The sequence below is a fragment of the Mus caroli genome, unplaced genomic scaffold, assembly GCF_978045245.1.
Source record: "Mus caroli unplaced genomic scaffold, Mus_caroli_1 scaffold_14, whole genome shotgun sequence".
Classification (NCBI taxonomy): Eukaryota; Metazoa; Chordata; class Mammalia; order Rodentia; family Muridae; genus Mus; species Mus caroli.
Window position 1 is genome coordinate 33113020 of NW_028227269.1, and position 18263 is coordinate 33131282.

At 40.5% G+C, this 18263-nt stretch overlaps 1 protein-coding gene across 2 annotated transcripts in view; it reads left to right on the plus strand.

Annotated features, from left to right (window-relative positions):
* Positions 1-4191: 4191 nt before the first annotated feature.
* Snx13 (sorting nexin 13) overlaps positions 4192-18263 on the plus strand; it is a 96264-nt gene continuing 82192 nt past the window's right edge. The window contains exon 1 of one of the 2 annotated variants that reach the window (XM_021178789.3): positions 4192-4746. In XM_021178789.3, coding sequence (XP_021034448.2) covers positions 4207-4746 — 540 coding nt within the window. In that variant the 5' untranslated portion in view covers positions 4192-4206. The remainder of the gene's footprint in view (positions 4747-18263) is intronic. The other variant, XM_021178790.3, reaches the window with a different exon arrangement.

An 18263-nucleotide genomic window follows, 5' to 3' on the forward strand; every position in this document is an offset into this window, starting at 1 on the left:
TTTGTGGTTTTAAATACTCAAAAGAAAAAGAAGCCCGTATTTGTATGTGTGTGTATGGGGCATGTACATGCTATGGTCTATGTATGCTTTGAGGACAACTGTAAGGACCAGTCCTCACCTTCTGCTTTGGTTGAGGCAAGGTCTCTTTTGTTCTTCCTGTTGCACATACCAGGCAAGCTGGCATTCAAACTTCTTCTTCCTGGGGGAGCAGCAGGGTTATGGATCTGACCTACCTAGATCAGCTTTTCATGTGTTCTGGGGATTTGAACTCAGGTCCTCAGTATATATAAGTTTCTATCTTCCTATCTATCTATCTATCTATCTATCTATCTATCTATCTATCTATCTATCTCAAACATTTTCCATCTAGCCATCTCCCAGCTCAAAGTATTTGTTTTTAAAACCATTGATTGGATTCTACTACCATATCAGGCTATTACATATTTGTAATGTACTCCTATATAGATCTTAGTGTAATTTTGTTTTAGAGCTATTATTGAAGAGATAAATGAACATTATCATTTTGTGGTTCTCTATGCTGTTAGCAGAAGCTCCCTATTATTTGTCTGTCTTAGTGTTAAATTGTGTCAGTAGATCCTCAATAAAGTACCATGCATGAGAAGAAAAGGATATGCTGGGCTATTCAAAGCTTGACTTTACAGCGCTGAGACTTGAATTATCCTGCTAACTTCAAACTGAATGGGGCTACACTGTTGTGTGTTCTTAGAATGTATGTCTGTGTTCAGTATGTTATTTCGATCTTGTGTTATGGGTTTGGCTCTGGACCTTGTTTTTTGTTGTTGTTGTTGTTTTTTTTTTCTCGAGACGGGGTTTCTCTGTAGAGCCCTGGCTGTCCTGGAACTCACTCTGTAGACCAGGCTGGCCTCAAACTCAGAAATCTGCCTGCCTCTGCCTCCCGAGTGCTGGGATTAAAGGTGTGCGCCACCACGCCCGGCAGCTCTGGACCTTGTTAATGAAAGTATGATGTTTAGTGCTCTCTATAGGACAGTGTACATCAGCAGCAGGTGGCTTATTTCAAATCTGTTAGGAGTGAGGATTTGGAGGTTTTCATCAGAAAGATAATAAAATATTTAACTTTCCTCATTTGATTTAACTGAATACATATATTGCAACACTGTGAATTTTATAATCATGATTTACTAATAAAACTAAGATTGGCCTATTGCACACAAATTTAAATATGAACATTGCTGGATAGATGCAATTTGTTTGGGGAGTTAAGGACACATACTTTTTCAGTTTCTCAAAATGAAATTAGACCCATTTTGTGGAAAGATGACTATGTCAAAAAATCTTTTTTGTTTCGAAACCAAAGAAACTGGCAATAACTATTCAGCCTTTGGAGGCTCAGACATGGAGATCATCAGTGGCCTGTCCATCAGTATCTAGGTTAGCTTTTGCCCATTACCTCTCCTGGGTCATCCTCTCGCTGTTACTCAGGCTGATCCACACAGCTGTTAGAAGCACACCCTCTGCCGTATCACGTGCTTCAAAAGAAAGCTTGTTTTGTTTTAAATTTCTTATCGGTAGTCCAGCAGCCTCCTATCTCAGACTTCCTCTAAACCAACTGGCAGGAATAGGACATCCTCAAGGTCACAGGGAATGGAGTTGTGACCCTTGCTAAATTGGGGGCTTACTTTGACTTTTAGAGTTGCTTGTGTAGGCAGCTTCTTCTCCAGCTACATAACTCAGATTCTGTAACTTTCTACAAAGGCACATTTTGCTTTATTGCTTTAGCTAGAAGACTGATGTATATCCAACACTGCAATACTTTTGTACAACAACATTGTAAGATGGTCAAGAGAAACTAGGCCAATAATCCTGGCAAGATTGAAAACCCAAGGCCCTCCTTGGTTATAGTGAGTTCACGGCCAGTTGGAGGAAAACACTGAAACTCTATGTAAAGACAAAGAGTAACAAGAAATCTAGAGATATAGTTGATTGGTAGAGCTCTATTTTAGCAGGCAACGAGGCCTAGGTTCATTCCTAGTGTCACTAGGAAAATACAAAGTCTGTCCTGACACCTGCTAGCTCTGCAGTGACTCAAAAATATAAAATAAGAGTATGCAAAATTAAGTTTTAAATATTTGAGTTTTCAACACAGAGGATTTGTTTCTAGCTTCCATTAGGGTATTTTCCTGAGGTCTCTTAGGAAATGGCTCACTATCCATGTAAGAAACGTTGAACATCCACTCTGTGCCACATACTGGTCCAGTGTTTGGGGGCATTGAGGCAGCATAGCTGAATATATGAAATTCCTGATTTCATGAAGCCTGCACTCTACTAGACGACAGAAAATAAGAAGGGAACCAGCAAGTATAAGTACTATGAGAAGGAGAACACAGCAAACAGAGAAGATGGTAGGTGAGGGGCAACATAGTAAATGTGAGCCCAGGGCAGGGTTCCTTGCTGGTACTGGTAAGAATTCTTCTGAATAGAGTCAATTGTGTTAATTATTACTGTCTAGCTGTGCTAATTACTGTCACAGGATGTCCAGTTATTACAGGAGCAGGGAGTGGGCCTGAGTTGTTAGAACAAACTGTGTAGTCGAAATAAGTTGTGTGTGGGGTGTTGGAAGGGGTGTGTGTGGGCAGACAATCAGCACAGGATTTTTTAGGTCATACTCAAAGATTCTGGCTGGGAAATCTGATCGGCAGGACTAGGAATCTTGCTTTGTTCCCAGGCTTACAAGGTTCTGAATGCTAAAGGCACACCCATGTCACAGCACAGGTTTGTGTGCAAATCCATTTCCACTCCTCCCCGCTTTCACACAGGGTCTCCCTTAGCTACAGATGGCCTTGAACTGGCTTTGCTTACTTATTTCTAACCTGACAATAACCTTGTATTTCTAATGCTCCAGGCATCACAGCCCAAGTGCTGGGATCACAGGCATTTGTTGCTACGCCTGACTTAAGTGGTCCTGGGGATTTAATGTTGGGCTCTGAGCATGTTCAGCTAGGGCTCCTAATTTGTCACCTTTAAAAAAGGGAAAACATCTTTCTTATACAAAAGGAAATTGATGGAAAAAGTGGAACAGAATACCCAGGGAAGCCACCTAAATTACAGTTTTAATTCAATAGTCGGTATTTTAAACATTAATGAACCTTCTGCATTCTTATTTACAGGATGGAACAGTATCTTCTTTCAGGTTCCTTGTTGTCTCTTCTCTTGGTTTCTCTCAGTATTAACACAGTTTGCATTTTCCAATCTTGTTTCCTATTTATAGATTAATCTGCCAGTGCTACAATTATATTTGGTTGTATTGCAGAAGTTAGAATGCACTTGTTCCAGTAACAGAAAAATTAGATATAAGTTGCCCAGTAAAAACAAACAAACAAACAAACAAACAAAACCCAACTTTGCTCTAAACTCACTGGAGCAGTCAGGGCTTTTCTTCAAAGTCTGTATGACATCTTAAATGAAATTTTCTTTTGAGGGACAGAACAGAATAGAGAACACAGGGTTTGTAATGCACTTGCTTTATTCACTGTGGTGAGAATTTATGAGTACCTCCTTAAATTACATTTAGCACAATAGTACCATTGTTAAGTGCAGATTCCATCACAAAGGAAGTAACTACTGGCTTTAGTTTTCCACAATCCCTTTTATAAACTTCTTCTCTTTTTTTTCCTCCGGTAAGAATGAGATACAAGTGTTTTATTTTTCAAGCCCAAACACTTCTCAGTTTCATTGTAAATTGGTTTGTAACAGCAGAGGCTTGAAAAGAAAACTACTTCACGGGCAATTCAGGAAGAAGCGAGTGATTTTTAGTGTCATTCCTGTAGACGTGGACCGAGATAGGTGTCACGGTATCAGCAGTTCTAGCCACAGAACTTCAGAGTTCAGTCTCCTTTTATTCGTAACTACTTACAGAGACATATGCTGAAGTGCGTTCACTCTGATACATAAACATATATATATATATATATATTTTTAATTCCCAATAAAGCCATAGAGACTACAGCTACCGGGCAAAAGCTGCTTGATTTTTAAGACTATGAAAGAAACCCTAAGCCTTCAGGCTTGAGCAGGTTCTGGCCAATCAGCAAAGCAGTAGCCCTTAACTCTGCCAGGATCGGGGTGAAGGCGATCTGCCCTGATCGCGTCTACAACCTGTCGCGCACCCAGCACAGGACTTACTGAGCGCTGGGAGCAACAGAGGCAAGTTTCGGCCGAAGTTTCGGAATGAGGCGCGGCGCGGGCGGCAGTTTCAGGTCACCGCGCTGCGGAGGGGACCGCAGCCGAGTGTCCGGAGCACTCTACAGGCTCCACAGGGTCGGGGAGACGCGAGATGCCAGTTTCTCCGCCGGCACCCAGCCTCCGCTGCGCCACCCGCCCGCAAACCCGCCACCACCGTGGCCCGGGATCCAGCCCGCAGAGGAGGTCCCGGGTCGCGCGCGGCCCAGCCCCCGCCGCCGACCCTGCGCGCGCCGGCGCCATGGAGACAGTCACAAGACGCTCGCGCCCGGCGCGCCAGCCAATGGGAGCGCACGTCGCGGGGAGACGCGGACGTCGCTCTTCCAAGATGGCGGCGCGTCCGTCGCGAGCAGCCGGGCCGGGGGGAAGCCAGCGAAGCCGAGTAAAGCCGCCGCCCGGGACAGGACTGAAGCAGCAGTTGCCGCCGTTGGCGGCGGCCCGGGCAGTTTCCGCTGCTGCTACGGCTGTTGCCATGCGGCGAGGCTAGGGAGGACCTCACTCCCCCGGGGTGTAATGATGTTAACAGAGGTAAGCGGCGCCCACTGTTTACCTGAGAGGCGGGTGAGCGGCCGGCGCCAGCCCGCCCGTCACCGACGCCGCTCCCGGCGCTGGGCCCGACCGGAGCCGAGGCCCGGCTGGCCGGGCGGGCAGCCGCCGGGTTCCCACAAGTGCCACCGAGTGGGCGCGGTGCTGACTCGGCAGAGTTCCACCTCCTCCTGCCGCCGCTCCCCTTCGCCCGAGCTGTCGCTCCTTCCTGGAGTCCGCTCCGCCTGCCCCGAGGCGGACGTGGTCCCCGCGTCCCGGTGCTGGCCCTTGTCGGTGTCCCCGGCTTGCGGGGCCCTTCCCCTCCCGGCTGGGTCGGGTCAACCTCCTGGCGGTGGCAGCCGGCCTGAGCCCTACACTGGCTGCTCCGCGAAGTGAGCCAGGTTCCTCCAGCCACACTCGCTGGCCTCGCGCCCTCCTCCCCTGCCCCCACATCCCGTCACGTTCCTTCAGTCCCTGATCCCAAAGTTCAGTTTGGCATCCACCTTCCTGACCCGCGGATGGCCCCCTTGCTTCTCTCTGTGGGAACAGTTTTTCTCATTTGACCTGAAATGGAAGTAGGGCAGCAACGATGAACCAATCAGTTTCCCCTTCCTTAGTGCCCACTGTCCAGTGCAAAAACCAGACGTTTGAAGAAGTAGAGTTTGCCTGCACTAGCAGTACTTTAGGGGGAAGAACTTAATCGATGCAACTAGTTTAGTGACCAGAGGTGACATAGCAGGGCGAATGGTCTATTGCAGGTGTGGATGTCTGACGCTTGTAGATTGGATAAAATCCCAGAGGCTGCTCCCTTAAGGTTCTGTGAGGATCCTGATGTCAGGGACCGGTTTGAACATCTTTGGGAGCTGATGTGAGGGTACTAAACGTTGATGGTCATTGGGAAGCAGTCCTACATGGGCCAAAAAGGACATAATACGTTGGAAACAAGTGGATTTTACTGTGTAAAAAGCGATGGTACAATAGGACACACTGGGTTCTCCAAGTTTTGGGAACTCGTCTAACTAAGTAGCCTTGTACCTTAGTATCTGTTTTCATCTGTGCCCAGATTCTGGCAAACACGACGTGCCTGGGAAACCCCTATTGGTTGATTGTTAACTTAGGAACTACACATTTCTAGGAGTTAGACGTTCACTTTACGTTTCCTAATTCTACGTAGTATTTCCGAAGTTACTTTCATTGTCACAGACTATGGTTATACGTTGTCTTTAGTTGTGGATTTAAAAAGCAAGTAGCATCCCAAGTTTATTTTACTCTGATACTTCAGTGAGCAGCTGCTCTTACATCAGTATTAGTAACTTTTCAGTGGTGTCTATAATATATAGCATGAACTATCTTTTTGATAAAACTTTTTAGAGTTTTGATCTTTTCATAGGAAACTAGTGTGCTAATACAAGGGTACTGTCTTGATTTGGATACCCCGAGGATTCTATACATCTGCGTTTTAGTAGGACTTAATGTTTCAGTGAAGCATTCTAAACAGGTCAGAGATTGTAGTAAGCTGTCCTTATGCTGTGTGTGTACATCAGTCTTGTTAGTGGCAGAGCCAGGGTTCCAATGCTGGCAGTGCCTGTAGAGCTATTTTATCAAGCTTACTTGATTTTACTTATTTTATCAAGCTGCCTCTCCAAGTAAGACTCAGATTAAATTGTACTTTGATCTCATCTCTGATTTTCTGTAGACATTTTATAGATAAGCAGACTGAAGCCCAGAGACTTGTCCAAGGTCAAACAGTTATTAGTGGAATAGTTGACACTAGAAATCACATCTCCTGACTCAGCTCAGAGACCAACCATTTTGCTGAGCTGCCTTTCAGCTTTCTTGACCAATTTTAAAACATCTTACTTCCTCATCTAAATATTGTCATTAGTTGAACAGAAAAGAATTCACGACTTAAGAGTTTTAGCTTGTCATTTTATTTTTTATAAAGCCCCGTCAGCTCCCATGTTGAAATATTGTGGATACAAATGACTTTGTGCGTATGCAAGTGATGCCTTTCACCAGTCCCCGAGTCTTAGGAGTTAGGGGATGCGATTTCATTGTTAGGTCTCGAAATCTAGTGTGATGAGTTTAAGAAAGGCTTTTTAACTTTTTTATTATTCATGTTTAGCAGGCATTTCCCTGGTCAGAAGGCAGTGAGTTAGGGTAGGTGATATTGTCACTATTAGCTGTGTGACAAAACAGATTGAGAAGGTGAAAATAACTTGATTAAAAAACCACAGAGTAAGAGTCACACTTAAGCCTTCTTATTTGAAGTTGTGTGGTGTGTTGTGACCTCCCACACAATGTAGACCCCTTCCCTCCCTCTCTTCTGGTCCCTTCTTCCTTTCTCCTCCTTTCTCCCATTCTTGCCCTTTTTGTTTCCACTTCTGATATTGTCACTATGCTATTCTTTTTTTTGTTTGTTTTTGTTTTTTTCTTTTTTTTTTTTTTTTTTTCGAGACACGGTTTCTCTGTGTAGCTCTGGCTGTCCTAGAACTCACTTTGTAGACCAGGCTGGCCTCGAACTCAGAAATCCGCCTGCCTCTGCCTCCCAAGTGCTATTCTTAATAAAGGAAGTAAAGTGGAGGTACATATATGATCATAATATCAATAATAATGATTCATATGAAAATATTCACTTTTGCATTTGTCAAATTACACATTTAGTTGAAACTTCAGGAATGAGATAGCATGAGTTATTCATTAAGAGCTATTTTAAATAAGGTAAAAGGGAAAATTACTCAAATTAAGCAAACTAATATCTACATTGCCCTTTGAAACCTGTCGATGATACTAGTGTGAATGAAAGTATAGGCCTAGTTAGGCAGTTCTCATTTTCAACTTTTTGATTTCTTTTTTTTTTTTTTTACCTTAAAGTACTTTTTAGTGTGGATGAATTATTTGGAAGATTCTCTGTTCATTTTGTGCATTTGTGTATCTTTCTATTTTCCATCATGCATGAGACAGGTACTTTTAATTTCCAGTTAAGATTTCTTCCTTTTTTTCACTGTATGACTTACTATTTTTTAATGTTTCTCCTATAACATTTGCAGAAATTTATTTGAAATATTTGACAATTATTTGCTTAATATTTTCTGGCTTTCTGCTTATGAATAGTAAACTTTACATCTCAAAATTGGGGCTTTTTTAAATGTTAGAGTTTGTTTTAATTAGTGTGAATTTCCTCAGTATTAAAATATTGTTAAAAATCACTGAATTTCATTAGTAAACTTAACATTTTCTTAATATTTCAGAAGCTATACTGATTCAGAAGTTGTTATAATTCTGGAAATAGTTTATGACAGCTAAGTAAAGTAATAGGAGAAGGAGGAAAATGTGCTAAGTTGTTTGTGGTAATGCAGCATAAGGCTGTTTTGTGTAATCAGTTGTCAGTCATTTGCCATTTCTGTGCCTGCACAAACAATGAACTGGCAAGATGGTGCAGACCTGCAATTCTAGCACTGGAGAAGTGGGAGCAAGAGGAGCTAGGCCAGCATGTGGCTGTTAAGGCAGTCTGGGCTACATGAGAGCCTGCCTCAGAAGCAGACAACAGCTGAAAAAGAGAATGAATGCAGTGAGAGGTAGAGACAGAAGTGCCTGGACGTGTATACATGGAGCCTTGAGTGAGTTTTAAATAAAGTAGTTGATATCTGGATTAAAGCACTTCATCCAGGTTTATTGATTTTAGACATGAACACTGGTTGGTTTGGCTTCAAGATTAACAGATATGAAACAGTTGGGAAAAGACCTTAATGGTACGACTTGTAGCCCTCGCAGCTTGTTAAGAAATTAAAAGGCTTTGTGGTTCAGATGAATTAGGAGGATTCTTGTTCAACGAGAATGAAATCAGTTTCCTCTCTGGAGGACTGCTCACTGCTTTCTATGGGTGATTGACTCAGGAAGCAAGCAATACAGTTATAGCTTATTGCAAAGTTATATGACCATGGAGGCTTCCAGAAATGCTCATGCTTTATGTGGTGAAGCCTTGAGACGTAGTGGATGGTTGCGCATCAAGGAAAGAAAGGGCTGGGCTTCTAGGGACCCTTTAGTACATAACTGCACACATACACTTGCCTGTAAGTACTATGTAAAGACTTATGGCAGAATTTTATTGATTAGTGTATTTATGGTGGAAATACTCTTGGGATCGATTAATCCTTAAACTATATGAGCTGCTTCTTTATTTATTAATGGCATTGTAAAGGCTGCTAACGAGAACAAGAACTTTGGAGGTGCATTGGTATTCAAGGCATGTGAAGAGGTGTGAGCAGGACTTTACAAAGGGAGTGGTAGGTTTTCATTGGAATGACCCTGACTTGCTACTGCACACTTGCCTTGTTTGGCATGTTTAGAAGAGCTAAGATAAATACTAGTTTGTTTTCTTGAAACAGGGTCTCATGTAGCCCTCACTGTCCTTGAATTCTGTATAGACCAGGCTGGTCTTGAACTCATGGAGCTCTATCCGCCTGCCTCTGCCTCTCCAGTGCTAAGGTTTAACTCATGGAGATCTATCTGCCTGCCTGCCTCTGCAGTGCTAGAGTTTAAAGGCATGTGCTACCACACTTGGCTGAATGTTACTGGTTTTTTAATTTAATTTTTTATTTTATTAATTTTTTTTTCTCTTGAGACAGAGTTTCCCTGTATAGCCCTAGTTAACCTGGAATTTGCTCTGTAGACCAGTTGACCTTGAACTCACTGAGATCCCCCTGCCTCTGGCTTCCAAGTGCTAGGGTCCAAATTGTTCATTACCACCACCCCACAAGACTTAAAATTTAAATGAATGTTTTATTTTCACAATCTTGTATGTTTAATAGAGTGCAGTGTGGTATTTTGAATTAATGTATACAGTTTGAAATAAATTAGTGAACTTAAATAACATATCCATCACCTCACTTTTCTTTCATTATTTAGAGGATTCTTGATTCCTTTTCTGTAATCAAATTCTTGTAGGTAGGACTTTGCATATTTAATACAGTGCATTACTTCTGTGCAAATGGAAAAATTGTTTATTATTTCTAGCCCAATGTGACTGTTAATTTCTGGGTAGTGTCATTTTACCATAATAAATTGGGATATGTTTTTCCTAAGTTGATAGCACAGTTTAAGCCTCTAAAAGTTTAAATTTTATCAATATAATTTGACAGACACACACGTACCTCAATAAAAGCAGCATGTTGTTGAGTATTAATAGCAGTGACAGCCTTTCCAGGTTCTACAGTCATCCTTTTACAAATGAGCTTTACTTAGTGTTTTAATAAATACATTGGTACTAATCTTTCTGTTTAGTTTGCCTAAAAATTTCTCCCTATTTGAAACTTTGTAGCCTTTGACCAACCTTTGCCATCTCTACCAGATGAACCCTGATAATGCCCATTCTCCTTTGATATGTGAGTTCCTTTTGCAGTCTGTCTGTGAGATTGTGAAGTGTTTGTTTGCTTGGTTTATTTCATTTACCACAGTGAATTGCATGCTCACCCATCATGAAGTAAGTGTTGCCTCCGTTCATCCTGATGGACTCTTTAAGTTGATTAGCTATTTGGATGTTGTGAAAAGTGCTGTAATGTACCGCGCACAGATCCCTTTGACATATAGTTCAGGTCTTTAGATGTGAATCCAAACTTTGTATTGTGGAGCTTTTTCTGCTTCAGGTTCTTGAAGAATGGCCATGTATCTTATTCTATGATAGCTATACTAATTTCCATACCACTGTTGGTATCTTTCATCTTTTTGATAGTAGCTACTCTAACAAGGAGATATAAAGTAATATCTTCATTGTAGCTTTAATTTGCATTTTCCTGATGGTGAACAGTTTTTCATTTCTATGTTGGCCTTTTGCTTATTAAAATGGGGTATTGGTTTTCTTAAATTAAAATATTAGAATTCCTTATGTGTTGGGAACAGTAAACACGACCACAGTTATAGTTGCAAGTATTTCCTACCATTCTATGAGTTCTTTTAAAATCTTTAAACTGTACTTGTGTGTGTGTGTGTGTGTGTGTGTGTGTGTGTGTGTAGAAGCCAGGAGTTTTGGAAGGGTGTCTTTCTCTAGTGCTCTCTGCCTCATTTTTGAAATAGACTCTCTCATTGAACTTGGGCCTCACTGATTCTGCTAGGCTTGCGGTATTTACCCTATGTCTGTCACCCCTAGCAGAGTGGTAATAGATACCAGATTTCTGCTGCTAAGTACATATTCTATGCTGGTGCAGGGGATTTGAACTCCCCATCCCAGAACTTTAATTTGGGGCCCCAATAAGATGGTCCAGCACAAAAGCCATTTACTTACAAGCCTGGTGACCTGAGTTTAATCTCTAGACTTCACATGGAGGTGGACAGAGAAAAGTGATTTCACAAAGTTGTCCTCAGATCCAAACTATAAATGTTCTCTTTCCTCCATCCTGTGCACAAACATTTTAAAAGGATTTATTTTTAATTTTTAAATGATGGCATATATATTTTCAAGAAATTTAAGGGGTTTGACTTCTGTATTTTTTCAAGTTTTCAGAGATTGGACATCAAAATAATGTGATTATTTTTATTTTTATTTTTATTATTTTTAATTCATCATGCTCTTATTATCTTTATTTCTTTCTGTTGTATTATTGACTTTTTGTTTAATAGAATAGAGTTTATTTGGGGACATGGGAAGGGGGTTGAGAAGGGAGTAGAGGCAGAGAGAGGGAGGGAGGGAAGGAGGGGAGGGAGAGAAAGGCCAGCTGGGAACTGGTGGAGGAGGAGGAGGGGAGGAAGGAGAGAAAGGGAGAAAGGGGTCAGAGAGAGCACAGTAGGGACCTACTGTGTAGCAGAAATTGGCCTTAGGTTTTAGATCATCCAGTCTTATTCTTTTGAGAACCGGAGTTACAGATGTGTGTCACCATGCCTCCTGTCTATAAGGAGGTCTTATGATTGCAAACAAAAGCCAAAAAGGTGATAATTTAGTTAACACCTACAACTGAAGGCCTTTCACATGCTATAGAAGTGGTATGCTTCATCAGTGACCTTACACGCCAAATAGTTTGATGATTAGTTTTTCACAGAAATTGATAGAGAATTGTATAATTGGTATACTATTAGGTTATGATGAGAAGAAGTACTGTGACATTGGTATATGTTTACAAATTTTCCTATAGTTTATTTGGGGAAAATAAGTTAACCGTTGGGGTGGAAGTGGGAAGTAGCTTCAAGATTTCAGGCCTTTTCATATGGTCATTGCAAAATGTTTTGCTGTATATCTCTTACTGTAAACAGTACCAGCGCTTATCTGCAAACTGTTGCAGATAATAAAAGGCTGCATGTTTTAATGTAATCATATTGCTAGGTGTAGTACTCACACTTACTGAGGATTTGTGTTATTTCTAGTTTACATTAAAAGGTTTGAGGGGCTATCTGAAGTAGATTGAGATAGGTGAAATCAAGGAAGCTGAATAAGCAAGCAGCAGTGACAAACAGGGAGCATGAACTAGAGAAGAAAGGAACTGGCCTTTGTCCCGAGGGTTCCCCGTGCTGGCCGATGAAGGGGCATTTGATGGGGTAGATCCGTGACTTCACGGATTGCTTTTCCTGAGCAAGCTTCTCAGATTATGGCTTTTAAAATTTGTGATTTCACAGACTGTCATGTATTTCTCACCTGCCCATGCTCTAGAATTAAGTTTCGATTTTAGAGTCAGGTTTTATTTTGATAATATAGTTCCCCAAATATTCAGTAGAGAGCACTTTGAATTACAGCAAATGATAGCTTTTAAATTGCATAAAATATTTAAAAAAATATTGTAATCGAGTAAATGCATATGTTTGAATAATGCTGGTGCATACTTAAGTCTGTTGCTAATATTATTTACAGGAGTGAGACAACATACAAATTAGCTTGTATGCAAAGCATTATAAGGAATGAATCACAATCCCTATTTAATGATGGGATAATGAAATAGTCCTTTGAACTTTGTAACCATTAGTTTCCCTGTGAGTAAAAATGAGATAATAACAACCTTGGAAAATTTGTGAAAATAAAATTGAAACATGTTATTATAAATAATATTTCTAAGGCTTTAGTTAAAATTGTACTGGAGGTAGATTTGTTTATCAAGTGAGACTGGCTACTTTGTGTTAGACACATGCATGCTAATAAGATCTGGTGATGTGGTGAGTCAGACTAAGAAACCTGTGCTCAGACACTGTCACAGCTAAATTTAGTTTCTTGCTACACTTTGTCCATTAAAACTGAGCTCTTAAATTCTTTAGCCAGAATGAAACAAGTTAGCTGATTAAAGAGTAAAATTAAGAGGAAAAGAAGGTTGGAGAGAGTGGTTCAAAGATGAATCTGACTTGGCTTAGCCATACAACTCCAGGTTGAGTTTGGATGAGCTGGCAGTCCTGATTCAGCTTCTAACAGCAGCCCTGCCCTCACTTCCTGACCACCTGCAGTTGATCTAGAAAAGAAACCAGAAGGCTAGGTAGAGAAAGTCTGTGAATCTTGTTTTATTTCTTCAGTAGATGTTGGGAGCCTATGGCATTTATGCCAGAGGCAGATGCTCTGTCACTAAAAACTTGTAAGACCTTTGAGTCTGTTCTTTGTTTTTCGAAAGCTTTACATATTCTTAGAATAGTATATCACATTTTACTGACAGACTGCCAAGTCCCATTAGCTTAGTGAAAATAATACTTGCAATACACTGGTCTGATGACTGCATAATTTATATTTACATACTGTATTTTTTTCCTACCATGTGAGTACTTGAGAGTGATGATTAAGGTTGCATTCCGACAGTCTTGACACAGAATGTTAAACTGGGTACTTCACACTAAAGTATGTGTTGATAGAAGGAATCTTAAACACTCCCGCAAGAAAAATTAAGACAAGTGAAAATAACTTAGATATGATTGCTTTATAATAGTACAAAACGGCTGATTTTCATGGCACTTTGTTGAATGTTTCAGTTTGATGACTTTTAATGAAAGTTTACAAGTATGTATGAATAAAAATTATCATTGATTTCAGAGCTGGAAAATTTGGGGGAGAGAACATTTTCAAAATATTCAGGTCCCACCAGATTCTCTGGATTAAAATACTTCTTTGTTACACAGATTACTACTGGATCATTTTGCCCATCTATCCATCCATTGTTTACAGAAGTAATATGTATCAGGAGAGTTTTGTGTTAATAACCCATTTCTACCCTGTTGGGATGTTTAAACTGGTGTGATGATCTACATAGTATATTCTGTAGCATGAGAAGCTATTATGTGTCAACCGAGGTAGTTTGTCATTGTTAACTTTGTAGCACTGTCTTCTTCAGTTTCCAGAGACACTGTCAAGTCTCATGCTTTTCTGAAAATCCTAAAGTGAGTTTTGGCGCCTTGAGCTTAATCCTTGCCCTAAACCTCATATTTGAAAAGTCCTTGGATGTTGCTTTGTTTAATCTTGAATTGATTTTATTCCTAAAACATTGAGCCTTTTTTTTAACCTGCTTGTGGTTTGGAACAAGATAGATATGTAATCCTTTGCATTGTGAGTTTTAAAGTTTTTTCATTATTATTTCACAACCAACATGTGCAAAAAATAGCCTTTCAGGTTACCATCTCTTGAGGTTTGGAGGTTATAAAATAGATTGAAGTGGTACTGTTCCAATGGAAGAAATAACTATGAAACAATGTTTCAGTTATTATATACATTTTATAGTGTAATGACGTGATTTCAATATATGATGCTATATGTTACCCAGTGTTTCTTCAAGCCATAAGATACTTTGTAATTCATTCTTGATTTCTGCTTCTGACTTTGAAATAAACTTAAAAAAATTTTTTTAATGACAAACAGCATTGGTGTTTAATCAGACCGCAACTGTTTTAGAATTATCAGTGTTTTTATGTGTTACCTTTCTTTCTTATCTATTTTTCTAATCTAAAATCTGAATGTTCAACACAAAATGCTGTAGTAGTCTAATCCTGTTAAAAAGAGCTTGGACTAGAGGGAGATTGGAGAAAACATAAAAAATAGAATACATAAAATATACAGAGCTAAATAATAGACTTTAGAAATTAGTGGATATTAATTACATACAGGTTTTAATGGGCTTTAAGATTATTTTTATGAATTTATTAAATTTTACCTTAAAATCAAGAGATCCTCCAGAATGAATATTCAGTACCTTTAAAAAGTTAAATAATAAAATTAATGTAAAACATAAGGAATGGTTGTTATTATGTTAATATGGGGACTCTAATACTCTGTGGTGCTTTGAATCAGAATGTCTCCCATAGGCTCATATGCTTGAATACTTGGCCCCCAGTTAATATGACAGTTTGGGAAGAATTAGCAGGATTGGCCTTGTTGTAGGAGGTGTGACACTTGGGGGTAGGCTTTAATGTTTCAAAAAGGCTTGCACCATTTCATTGTGCTCTCTGCCTCCTGTTTCTGGTTCCAGATATAAGTTCTGAGCTGTTTCTGACACCTTACCTTAGTTTTGCCATCATGGACTCTAACCCTGTGAAACCATAAGTCCAATTAATCACTTTCTGCTATAAGCTGCCTTGACTGTGGTGTTTTGTCACAATAGAAAGTAACTAAGAGCCAGGCGTGGTGGCACACGCCTTTAATCCCAGCACTCGGGAGGCAGAGGCAGGCGGATTTCTGAGTTCGAGGCCAGCCTGGTCTACAAAGTGAGCTCCAGGACAGCCAGAGCTATAAAGAGAAACCCTGTCTCAAAAAAAAAAAAAAAAAAAAAAAAAAAAAAGAAAGTAACTAAGATACTCTCTACATATCACAAATTGAGTTACTTTCTCAAGGATATCAACCAAACTTGGCATAACAAGATGCAGTCAGATTAGGTCCATCACATAACAGGGCCATACACAACAATCTTCTGCTAAGGCTAGACAATTCAGCCCAGTTAGGGGAAAGGGATTCAAAGGCAGGCAGTATAGTCAGAGACAGATCCTGCTCCTACTTTAGGAGTCCCATATAAAAACCCAGCTGCACAACTGTTGCATATGTGCAGAGGACCTAGGTCAGTTGCATGCATGCTTTCTGATTGGCAGTTCAGTCTCTGAGCCTCTGTGGGCCTACGTTAGTTGATTCTGTTGGTTTTCTTGTGTTGTCCATGAGCCCTCTGGCTCCTTCGATCCTTCTTCCCCCTCTTCCACAGGATTCCCCAAACTCTGCCCACTGTTTGGCTGTGGGTTTGTGCATCTGTTTCTATCAATGAAGCCTCTCTGATGACGGGAGTGCTGGTTTTCTGTCTGTAAGTGTAGAAGAATATCATTAATAGTGTCAGGGCTGTGCTCCAGATCTCAAGCTGGGCCTTCCCTCAAATTCTATTCCATCTTTCACTTTGTACATCTCATAGGCAGGACAAATTGTGTGTCTAAGGTTTTGTGTCTGGGTTGAAACTGGAAAGCTGTAAGGCAAAGGACACAGTCAATAGGACAAATCAGGAACCTACAGATTGGGAAAAGATCTTCACTAACCCCGCATCTGATAGAGGGCTAATATCCAAGATGTATAAAGAACACAAGCTAGCCACAAAGAAACCAAACAATCCAATCAGAAATTGGAGTATAGAACTAAACAGAGACTTCACAACAGAGGACTCTTGAATGGCCGAGAAGCACCTAAAGAAATGTTCAAAGTTCTTATTAATCAGGGAAATGCATATCAAAACAACCCTGAGATTCCACCTTATACCAACCAGAGTGGCTAAGATCAAAGCCTCAGGTGACAGCACATGTTATCGAGGATGTGGAGAAAGAGGAACACTCCTCCATTGCTGGTGGGATTGCAAACTGTTACAACCACTCTGGAAATCAATTTGGAGGTTCCTCAGAAAATTGGAAATGTATCTACCCTAAGCCCCAGCTATACTACTCTTGGGCATATACCCAAAATATGCCCCACCATGCCACAGGGGCATGTGTTCCACTTTGTTCATAGTGGCTTTGTTTATGATAGCCAGAAGCTGGAAACAACCCAGATGTCCCACAACAGAAGAATGCATACAGAAAATGTGGTTCATTTCCACAATGTAATACTATTCAGCTATTAAGAACGAGTACATGCTGAGTTTTGCAGGCAAATGGATGGACCCAAAGGGACATGCATGGTATGTACTCATTAATAAGTGGATATTAGTCAAAAAGTGTACAGAATACCCAGGATGTAGTCCACAGAACTCAAAAAGGTCAACAAGCTGAAGGGCCCAAGTGAGGATGCTTCAGTCCCACTTGGAAGGGAGAAGAAAGCAAATCCAGGAAGGGGGGTGTGGGAGGGAAGGACCTGGGTGACAGAATTCACCTAACCCTCAAGAGACTTGAGACCCCAGGGAGTGTGTGTGTGGGGTCCTGGTAGTGTGGGGGTAGGGGGATGGGGACATCCTCTTGGAGACTTGAAGGGAGGGTGGTGGTGGTGGTGGTGGTGGAGGAGATGGAGGAGGTATGGGATGTAGAATAGTCAGGGTGGACTGGAAGGGAGATAAAGTCTGGACTGTAAAAAAAATGATTAAAGAATAAATTTAAAAAAAAAACAAGTTTTGATTTAAAGGTTTTCATCTTTATTACAGAAATGAAAATTTACATTCTTGCTGTAGTCTTGGTTTTTTTTTCTTATTAAAACATTGGTTGTTCACAATTGCTCTGTAGTATACAGCTTGAGGTCAGGCATGGTGATTCCACCAGAGGTTTTTTTTTATTGTTGAGAATAGTTTTTGCTATCCTAGGTTTTTTGTTATTCCAGATGAATTTGCAGATTGCCCTTTCTAACTCAGTGAAGAATTGAGTTGGATTTTGATGGGAATTGCATTGAATCTGTAGATTGCTTTTGGCAGGATGGCCATTTTTACTATATTAATCCTGCCAATCCATGAGCATGGGAGATCTTTCCATCTTCTGAGATCTTCTTCGATTTCTTTCTTCAGAGACTTGAAGTTCTTGTCATACAGATCTTCCATATGGCGGTCTTATAGTGATTTAGTAGAGTTGTAGTGAATGTTGGCTGAGATGAAGGGCTTTTAAAAGAATATGAGGTAGATTGTCCATGTGTATTTTGAGATGACTCAGGATATCCAGTATGTGGGATAAAAAGAATGTTGGATTCCATGTATCCATCTGCACTGAAAGCCTAGCTTTGCTTTGGGAATTAGTACTTTTTAATGTGCCTGCAGATTGCAGTCAATGGAGAGTTTTGTAAATTGCCAGTGTCCTTCACTGTGCTGCCCATTTGGAAATTGCACTGTTGAGATTTCCATCCTTAGTTGTTCTGATGCAGTTTATAAGGAGCATTATCCTGGTAGTAGAGTGTTAAAGTTACCTCTTCCCTTCCCTTCCTGAAGTACTCCAAGACTTGTGTTCAGGAGCAAGAGTATTACTAGTGTTTACTGTTGTTGTTGTAGAAAAATTACTCACTGCTTGTGACTAGAAGATGAGATAGTAATGATACATACAAAATATGATAATAATGAAAAATGAAAGAATAATCAGTCTTGGAGAAGGCTGCAGGGGAACCGAGTGGCTTTTCCTTATTACAAATGACAGTGAAG